General features: G+C 35.0%; 1 protein-coding gene across 1 annotated transcript; it reads right to left on the bottom strand.

The window, feature by feature from the left end:
* Nucleotides 1–2,572: 2,572 nt before the first annotated feature.
* LOC145165637 (U-box domain-containing protein 45-like) lies at nucleotides 2,573–4,454 on the bottom strand. The gene is made up of 2 exons (XM_079084415.1): nucleotides 3,719–4,454; nucleotides 2,573–3,569 (listed from the first exon to the last, which is right to left on the bottom strand). Exons 1-2 carry the CDS (start codon nucleotides 4,258–4,260, stop codon nucleotides 2,654–2,656), a joined length of 1,458 nt encoding a protein of 485 aa, XP_078940541.1. The 5' UTR covers nucleotides 4,261–4,454; the 3' UTR covers nucleotides 2,573–2,653.
* Nucleotides 4,455–11,106: the final 6,652 nt, after the last annotated feature.

Here is an 11,106-nt window from a genome sequence, read left to right as displayed (position 1 = left end):
ATATTACTTTACAAAGAAAAAAGAATCAACAATGAAAGTCAAGTAGTTATATCTCTTAAAAAGGTTCAATGTATCCATGTGAAATGATTGTTAGATATTTTTATGAGATGACTTTGAAAATATTTAAAACCATATAGATATTATTTTTCATAGATAAAACAGTAAAAAATGGTCTTTGTGGTATCCATTTTTTCTGAAGTTTGGTCTAAACCTCGATTTTTTTGGTTTCGTAGTCATTTTGAGCTAGTTTGTTTGTAATTTTATATTATTTCTATATAACTTAAAGTTTTATTAATAATAAACATAGTCTCTCTCTCTCTCTCTCTCTCTCTCTCTATATATATATATATATATATATATATATATATATATATATATATATATATATATATATATATATAACCTTAAGTAAGACATCCAAGAAATGTAATTATGGGATAATAGGAACACACATATATACACACACCTGTAGATCGATGATGAACAATCCATAATCGAGTTGCAAGTGTATGTATGTGTGTGTTCTTCTCGTTTATACATGTAGAAGATCCTGAAATCAACAATTGAAAGCCCTCACAAAACCCATAACGGTGAACAGGGTGACGGTGTAAGGAGGTGGTGTTGAGACGGTAGCAGCGGTGGTTAATGGTGGGTCGACGGAGCTATAGGGTGGCAATGGTGTTTCACTTCTAGGGCAGCGGAGAAACAGGTAGGAGGGTGACGTTCTGTGGTGGGTTCGATGATGATGATGATGCTCACGAAGGTTCCATATGCTCCCGCTACCCTAACTCAAACAACATTGACCCTCTTCAGCCTCCTCTACTGTTGCCATCTCCGATGTGGTTGTTTCCCATGTTCCCAATCTAGTTTCCCGTTCATTTTGGTGCCCCCACCTGCAGATGAAAACTCCGATATTGTTCTGATATGGTTTCTCTGTCATCGAATCGTCAACCACCATAGGTTATGTGAGGAAGAGGGTGTAGGGATTTCGGTGAACCAAGAACACAACACACACACATACACCCACTGTCTTCTCTAAACAATCCCAATCTTTCAAATCATAAGTCTCCTTTACCGACTTCTTAAAATCCCCGTAAGGATTCTCAAATTCCAAGTATCAAACTTGTGGGATCAAGTTCAAAAAACAACCGTCCAAACTTACCTCGCATACAACCGTCTCCATGCAGGAGCACTCATTGTTCTCAAAGTACTTTTCCGACTCCGTCTACATGTTGGCAGACTCTGCCACTCTGGTATGTGGGCCTCATCGATCATTTTCTGTGTAGGGTAATCGATTCTTGAATTTAGTAATTGCTTCGGCCCACCACCAACTCATCGTGTACGTAGCAAATGGATGCTCCGCCCACTATGTCTACCGATAGCATAGAACAACTCCTCACGATGACTCCGACTTACATGATGAATCTATTGATGAATGGAGATATCTTTAGAAGGGGAAATGGCACCGGGGGAAAAATATGGTATGAGGGAGAGGTGAGTAGTTAGGTTTGGAGAGAGAGAGAGAGAGAGAGAGAGAGAGAGAGAGAGAGAGAGAGAGAGAGAGAGAGAGAGAGAGGAGCCTAGTTTTATATTTAATAATAATAATAATAATTTAAAAAAGTGAAAGAAAAATAAAAATTAAATTCATTAAAGGTATAATAGTATTTTTAGTTTGGACAGTGACCAAAACTACAAGTAAATTAGTTTAAAGGGACCACCGATCCAAAACAATCGATGTTTGAACTAAACCTAAGAAAAAATAAATACCATAGACCATTTTTACAATTTTGTCATTTTTATATTACTTCTTAATTGGAGACGTTATGGAATTGGATTAATAGTGGAAATTACAAGTTCAAATATCTAAAGAATATTTGATATTAATAAGGAATTTATTTGTGTAAACCACAAAAGTAGTTATAAATTTTTAAAAGGTATAAAATAGCGTATAACATAAAAACTTAAAACTAAAAATTGTCAAAAACAAGTCGAAGTAACGATTGGTTATAATGTTTTTTGTTTAGAATAAAAGTTTAAATTGAACTTCCTAATGAAAATTTTCTTTACTCTTAAGTATTTTTTTCTTAAAAGTTAATTACCTTAAAAGCTACTAAAAGTCTAAAACCTCGTTCGAACATTTAAGTATTGCAAGCGTGCGTGGGGGTCTAAACTCAAAGAATCAAGATCCACATTCTCAGTTGAAAATTCCAAGATATAAAAGTAAAAAAATATTACGGTAATTAAAATCCAAATCAAAACCCATATTATAAAAAGAGATTCTCTCGACATAATCACGGATTATTAATTTGCCTGTCTATGATTATTGTCACTATTCATTCTTTGTCGGCAAAATCAAAAAGTTTGTAGTTATAGTAATATATCCAATATTTATGTATTGTTCTTACTCAGTAACTAAATTTATTATTTGGTTTTTAGGAAAAGTAATTAAATCATTTTGTAAGAAAATGTACACGTGAACTTAATTCATATTGTGCACGTGAAGCATTTTATTTGGTTTTGTCGAGCCTAGAAGTTATGCACATGCAACGTTATAAAACATTGGTCATTCTACTAGTCCCAAAAAAATAACAACATACCCTAACATAGCTTTAATCATACAATGACACAATGAAACTGATTCAAACTTATTATCTCAAAATGGCAAACTCTTTGAAGAAGAAAATGACGAAACACACGACGACTTCAAATGCTCTGATGCGATGAAATCTTGCGTCAAATTCGCCCGCTTCACTATCCTCCTCATATTGTTCTGCAAGCTTTGTTCCACCAACTGCTTTACAGCGTTGTTGTTTGGAAAACTGTTTGATGAGTCTCCTGATTCTGTATCAGTGGACCCACAAAGGGGAGCTGATATAGCTACCCCTTGACGTCCTTTAAAGTTTTCTGAAACTTGTTTTCCTTTATTGATCCTCAGGATTTCTAGAATCCTTGAGGATCGTTTTTGTGCTAAAGTGCTACCTAAAAGAGTCAATTCGAGAAGCGATGACATGATCCCTGCTTCAACCATGGCTTGTCGATCTGAATGCGACTTGTGAGCCATCACCATCAAAATATAAGTTGCTTTTTCTTGGCAATTAGGCAAATCCATCCAATTCAAAACATCAACCAAGATCGAAAACGCATCATGGGTGGTGCTAACAGCTCTTCGGCCCTCAGGGGTAGATATGATATTGGTCAGAATCGAGAGGATTCTGTCGCTTATTTCTGTATCTCGAATCATGGACAACAGAAATGATACGAATTCTTCGGACTCGATCATGGGTGAAACGTTTGATGGCAAGATGGATAGATTGTAGAGTGCCCTTAAACAATCTTGAATCACTTGTGAATTGCTGTTGCTTTTGGTTGAGGTTTTGAGGGTTTTGATCAAAAAGGAAATGGCTCCTGAAGCTCCGATTATTGATTTGTTTGAATCAAGGGCAGTTAATCCCAGAAAATTTGCAACAATTGCTGCTGATAAATCAGGGTTGGGCGAATCCTGGATTGGAGATGCGATTAGATCTAGCATCTTGTGTACTGCTCCTGCTTCAACAATGGCGGATTTGTTCCTGAAATTAACATCGAGCAGATGAAGAAATTCGAATTCTCATGTGAATTATGTCACTAAAATGATTAGATACGAGATCTAGATCACAGTTGCATCATTATCAATGTGAAATTGTTAGAGAGAGAGAGAGAGAGAGAGGGTGGTGTTTACAGGTCATTGCCGATTCCGAGATTGAGAAGAGCGTAGAGAGCAGAGATTTGGGAATGGAGATCGTCGGAATCGAGCATTGCAACGAGCGGCGGAATTGCTCCAAGCAATGCTAAATTCGTTCTGGATTGTGAATCGTCCTTAGTTAGCTCCCTCACTTCCCTCGCTCCTCCCAAGGCGTCGCCGTCTCCTCCGCTCTGCAACCGTCTAACCACCTCTTTCAACTTCACTCTCTGTTCCTCCTCCGGCGACGATTCCGACGTCCTCATCAATGTCGAAAGCTTCTCTGATCCTTTATGGTTACCGTTGTTCTTAATAGTACTATCCGATCTACATTCCGATATGGAAGTTTTTGCCTCTTCCAGCTTGGGAATGTCCGCCACCGCCGGAGACTTGATCGACTTCTGGTTGCGAGATATTCCGCCGCTGCACCTCATGGCATCAATAATTTTGCGTCGGCATGAGGACCAGAGGTTGAAACTGCCATCGCCGGCTGGTGTGTGGTCGAGAACAAACTCGTTTTGGTGAAGCTTTGCCATTTTCATCTGACAGTGACAGTGTGTTGGTTAACCGACTGAAATGAGAGCTGCATTGACACAGAAATACATGGTGGTACGTGGAATTCAGAGAGAGTATTCAGAGAAAAGTAAAAATTGTAAACGGTGAAGTGTCTGGGAGAAGACGGAGACCGTGTCAGAGACATGAAAAAGCGAAAGTAAAGAAACTGAGAAACTTTAATAATTGCTACTAATTTTATAATTTTGTTTTATCAGGGTTTCAAGTAGTTTTTAAGGATATTCCTAAATATAACCACATGATTTTAAAATATATTAAAAAATAACCAAAACTTTTGACCTTTAGTAAAATAACCATTATTTCTAAAATGGCCATTTTTAACATCAATAAAAATATATAATATGATTTTTTATATATACCAAATAATCTTCAAATATTTTATTTCAAAATATTTAATATTATCAATTTTTCAGTCAAATGTCATATTTTATCTTTTTGTATGGTATCCATTTTACATTTGCTATATTTTATAATTATTATTTTTGCTATATTTCAATAAAAAAACAACTTATTTTCTCCAAAATTCGGATTTGTTTATCTAATTTTGGACGTGTATTAGAAATTTCATAATTGTTTTTTTTTATTCCTTCTGTCCAAGATCTGAAATTTTAATCCCGAAAACAAACTTTTAATTTGACATAAAATTAATCTGAATGCTAATGTTTTAGAGATGATAATCATTTTGATAAAACAGTTTTTTTAGTTATTTTCCTATATTCCGATATTTCATATGGTCAATTTTTGTAGATATCCCCTATTTTTATGTTAATACTTAATATTATTACCTATATTATTTTTATTATAACATTAATAATTATCTTATGATTTATATGGTTAATGACATAAATCTTTAATTTATATCATTCTTTTATTCGCATCTAGTTTCATCTTGAAATTGACATAAATCTCACCCCTTCTAAATCCCAAATCAAGAAATCGTTGTAATGCAACATTTTGACGGTGTGGAAATGCCGTATATAAAAAGGTGTATTAATATATCTATAAATTTTATTGGAAAATATTTTACTAAAGATGGAAATTAGATACGGCAAACTCGCAATTCCGGGGAAAAAAACTCAGAATACGTTTTTATTTTGGAAAAAATGTTGTAATTTATGAAAGGTTAAAAAGAATATAAAGAGAAATTGTTGAAAATCTATTGGTTGGGACTTGGGACGAAAATCTTTTTTGAGAATTGAGAAAGGTACTCGTAGAGAAGATTTTGAGGTATCAATTTTATTATGTGTCTTAATTGTCTTTTGTTTTAAAATCCGGTTCAACCCGGCTCGTTAAACTGATTGGACTGTAATGCGGTGAAAAGATTGGGTCAAATATGATTATATGAACACAGTTTTGCCCATTTATGATTCGGATTGAACCGGGCGGGTCTATCAAAATGAACCGTTGACCCGGAACCCAGACGGTTATATATATATATTTTTAATATTTGAACTTATCGACATGACGACATCAATTTGAAGGTGTGGAACCCATAAAATTATGTCGTTTTAAAAAAAAAAATCCCTTAACTTAATCATTATTTCCTTCCTGACCATCCAATTTCATACTTGTCTCCAAAATTATTCAATTTCTACTTCGACAACATCAGATCATCAAAACCATATACACACAGAAGCAAGTACCATCTACAATAAAGAGTTTTGCTATAAATATATATTTCTGCAATTAAATAATGAAAAGAACACACAGAGCAAATCCTATTAGTCTTTTCATATAAAAGACTTTTATACATATGGTAATTAAATATAATTTATATTTCGCTTGGGCATTGAGTTAGTATATCACCATGTATCATGTTTCCTGTTACGTAAAGTTTTTTAAAAGTATGTAAAAGACTTTTATACATGTGGTAATTAAATATGATTTATATGTATGCAAATATGTATAAAGTGCATGAAACATCTGAAAACCAAGTTGACCCGGCATTTGAACTAGTTGCCTCGTGACCCAATCGCCATACTAGGTCAACTAAAAAAACCGGGTTTTAAAACATTGTTTTTATGTTCTAAATCCTTGATTTGTTGAAGTATGATGTTAAAAAAAAATGGTAATTTGGTGGTAAATTTATAGCAATTTGGAAGTTTGGGGGTAGAATGAGAGCTGAAAATCAACCTGCAGGATCATACAAATCCAACCCACCTACCACATTTTGACCAATTATAAATCTAATATAATTTTATAAATTAACATACCCAATACATTAACCTTTTAAAAAAATCCATAAAAATGATAAAGTAATGTCAATGGAGCATGCAAACCCAACCCAACACACTTTGACCCGTGTTCAACATCTTTACCCAAACCCGTTATGCGACCCATCATTAACTTTGTCTCTGTCCTTTTTGCCATGTCTAAACTCTAATGACGATACAACTTTTTTGGAATGTGACATGTCTTTGGTTTTTGATGATATTGTGGAGTAGAAGCAGAAGAACGTATTCCATCTGTCACCATGCACATCCAAGAAACAACAAACAAAACTGAATGACAAAACAAACATAAAGGTATCCAAGTGTTTGGTGGTCCTACACTTTAATGGCTAACTAACTGCTTTTACTTTGTTTTGCACATGATTGAAAATTGAAACAAGACAAATACAACAAAAACTTCCAGCTATAGATAACTGTAGAATCCACTCTTGATAATAATGTAACAACATAATCCAATATCAGGATTTGAAACATCCTATCTACTTGCCTCTACATAAAGAACTAATAACACCTATTGATTAATTAATTTTTGAGATTTGTTGGTCAATGTGTGAGTCAACTCATACCTGTAAGTAGAGGTGCACAAAACTAGATTTTTTCCAATCAAGATAAAACCGGTTATAGGAGATTCGATTAAACATGTAACCTGAACCGGATTTATCAGGGTTTGAAAATTATTGAATTTCGGATAATCCGGCAGATAGGATTTATCGGGATTTTTTCAAATTTTGATGGAAATTGTAGGATATTTTTCGGATAAAAATTTGGTTTCAAATAGTTTGGTTCTCTAATTTGCAATTTGGTCCTCAGTTGAGGTTCTAGTAAAGTTTTTGATCTCCGATAAAGTAAAATAACATTTTTCGTCCCTAAGTGTAGCTGATTTTTAAAATTTTGGTCCCAAAAAGTTTCGTGTAATTTTAGTCCTCATTTGAGGTTCTTGTAAAGTTATTGGTCCTTGTTTCATGTTAAATGGCTATTGTTGGTCTCTTAAATATAGTTAATTTTGGTCCCAAAAGTTTTCTTTTGCAATTTTAGTTCTCATTTGAGGTTCTTCTAACGTTATTGGTCATTGTTTAAAATATAATGATTATTTTTGGTTCTTGATATAGCTTCTTTGTTCAATTTTGGTGCCAACAATATCATCATTCTCTTCTCTTTCGAAAAAAAAATATCAATCATTTTCTTGGAATGGGGACCAAAACTGCAACAGAAAACTTTTTCGGGGCCAATTTTGCAAAAATCAACTATACTTTCTAGGGACTAAAAATGTAATTTTGCAAAAATCAGCTACACTTGCAATAGAAACTTTTTGGTGGCTAATTTGGTTATTACTATATTGCAGTTGAATCGGGTGAAAGATAGGTTTAAACAAAAGGAAATTGATCTTCATTACAACGAGGAAGCTACAAATATTCTTGGGAAACTTGGGTTTGATACTAACTTTGGAGCACGACTAGTGAAGAGAGTGATACAACAAATGGTGGAGAATGATATCTGGATGGGGATATTGAGAGGGGATTTTAATGAAGATGATACTATAATTCTAAAAGCATCCACATCAAGTAAAGATGGTTCGTGCTAGGGATGAGCATTAGAACCGCCGGAACCGGAACCGGACCGGAACCGAACCGGCCCGGAACCGAACCGAACCGGAACCGGAATTTGTAACAAGGTCCGGTTACCGGTTCTCCATTTTTATGAAAACCGGTCCCGGTTCTAAAAACCGGAACCGGTTTGACATTTTTTTTCGTTTTTTAAAAGGCGCATAACTCACTCATATGAAGTCGGAATTATTTGATTTTTTTCCAATATGTAATTTGGAGTTTGTAATTCATTTTTTACTGCACAAACATATGTTTTTGTTAGATATTGAATCAACCACATGCCCCGAAAGAAAGAATATCAATGCTGCGTTTTTTTTATTTCAGTATTTTTTTTTGTTTTTTTGAATGTCACATTTTTTTTTAAATGAGCATAACTCATTCATATGACGTCAAAATTACTTAATTTTTTTTCTAGCATGTAATTTGGTGTTTGTAGTTCATTTTAGACTCTAAAAACACATATTTTGGTTAGATATTGAATCAGTTATAGACATCGGAAGACAACATATCAATGGTGCGTATTTTCTGTTTCAACATTTTTTTTAAAATCTGTCCCGCTTTTAAAATGCGCATAACTCGTTCATATAAAGTCGGAATTACTTGATTCTTTTTTCATCATGTAATTTAGTGTTTGTACTTCAATTTAGAATGTAAAAAGTCATAATTTGGTTAAATACTGAATCATTTACAAGCTCCGAAAGATAACATATCATCTATAATATTTCAACCGGTTCTAGTTTGAAAAATAACCGAAAAACCGGAACCGGAACCGGAACCGGCGGTCCGGTTCCCGGTTCTTATAATATAGGAAAACCGGTTCTGGTTCCAAACCGATCCGGTTCTAAAGCTCATCCCTAGTTTGTGCATTAGGAAATTGGAAGGCCAATCAAGAGTGGATGAAATGGTTGTCAATAATTAATATGACAAATGACACGTCAGTTGTGCATAGTTGTTTTGGTCTTTCTTTCTAATTACCTTTTGCTTCTACTCCACACTCCACAATAGTGTAGTTTTATTTCAATTAAACCCTCAACTCTAAGGTTGCTTGTTGATTTTGGCGTTTCTAGCATGTAGATTGTTGTAATCGAGTCTTGAGAGAATTAAAGAGTTGTCTATATACTGTAGGGTTATCTAGACCGGACATTCCCACCTTTTCGTGTGGGACAAAAGATTGTTATTTTTGTTACTAAATATAGGGAAAATATGTGACCTACCTACACCAACTACTGTGTGAATCTTATCAATGAATAAATTAATTTGTCCATTTGAAGCTGTGAACTCCTCCTTCAAGACAACTTTAAGCCGTTCCTCGAAATCTCCTTGATATTCAGCATCAGCAAGCAAGGAACCCGTGTCCATGGATATCAGTTGTAAAGTAGAAAGATCGCAATTCAAAGTTAATCAACACAAGTTTAATGTGTGTAAGTGTAATAAGTTTGACTTTGACCAACACCATTAAGTCATTATTGTTATAGAATAGATTGCTTTGATTACTCAAAACATAATTACATAGGAGTATATAGAGAATACCTAAGTCTTAAGGGGCTTGGGCCTAAACCCTAATCATTAACATCCTACGGAGTTTGATCGAGAGGAGACATAAAAACATAGATGGAGACAGTGGCAGCAGCGGTGACCAATCGCGTAACAAAAACAAATAGCAGGGACCTTCCGAGTTAAAAAAATAAGTTAGGGATCAAGTGCGCAAATTACCCCTAACCATAGGGACCATTCGTGTAATTTACTCTTTGTTGATGACGACTATCTCCATCAAGCTCTGCCACCGCTGCTGCCACTGTCTCCATTCGTGTAATTTACTCAACAAAATAAGAAAACATAAAAACATAGATGGAGACAGTGGCAGCAGCGGTGGCAGAGCTTTGACGATGACGACTAATAGTGATTGATCGTTGGAGAATAAGAGAAGAGAAGTGGTGGCTAGAGGTGGTTCCGTTGTAGAAGAAGAGAAGACCGACAACCGGCGGCAGAGAGTCCGGAGAAAGACATCGAGAAAGAAAGAGGGGATGAGTTGTGGCAGACAGAGACAATGTCGGTGTGATCGGTGACCGCAATATTGAAAGAGAGATAGTCGACTGCTAATCAGAGGCTTCCTCGCGAAGAAGTTGCCACCGGAGGGAGGCAACAACAACATCGGAAGAGGATGATACGAAAAAGAGACTCGAATTAGAAGAAGAGGCCAGCCGAAGAGACAAAAGACTCGGAGGTAGGGGTCATCCGAGGATGAGGCAGAAGCAGACGAGGCAGTAAAAGAAGTCGAGGATGGAGCTCTAGTTTAGTATCGACGGTTTCTTTATTATTTAGGAAGAGAAGAAATAAATGGAAAAATATGAAGCATAATGAAGTCACCTCCGACGACTATTAGAGAAGGTCACCGAAGGTGGAGGGCGACGACTACAAGTAGTGGTCAGCGGTAAAATTTTAACCTAAAGCGATGCTAATTGGTTTCTTTATCCTATCTCTTCATTTGCATTACAAGAGACATATAAATACATGAGTGAGGCCTTGGGCCGATACATACAATAGATATGGGCTATAGACTAATACATAATATACATACAAGTACATGAATGAGTCCACTAACGTATTATCTTTTCGATCATAAATATATCAAGTACAAGTACAAGTGCATTTTCAAGTGCATTACAAGAGACATATAAATACATGAGTAAGGCCTTGGGCCGATACATACAATAGATATGGGCTATAGACTAATACATAATATACATACAAGTACATGAATGAGTCCACTAACGTATTATCTTTTCAATCATAAATATATCAAGTACAAGTACAAGTGCATTTTCAATCGGCCATACTTTAAAATAAATATATCAATATCTCTGGAATGTTACGAAATTGGGGGTATTGGCTAACTTTTTGAGATGAATTCCTAAATGATTTTTTTTTTTTTTTTTTTGCACTAAATGAATAAAAGTTAATTCTTTAAAGTTTGGATGGA

The sequence above is a fragment of the Lactuca virosa genome, chromosome 3 (assembly GCF_052849685.1).
Source record: "Lactuca virosa cultivar CGN04683 chromosome 3, Lactuca_virosa_CGN04683_v6, whole genome shotgun sequence".
Taxonomy (NCBI): domain Eukaryota; kingdom Viridiplantae; phylum Streptophyta; class Magnoliopsida; order Asterales; family Asteraceae; genus Lactuca; species Lactuca virosa.
This window is presented reverse-complemented; position numbering and strand designations above follow the sequence as displayed.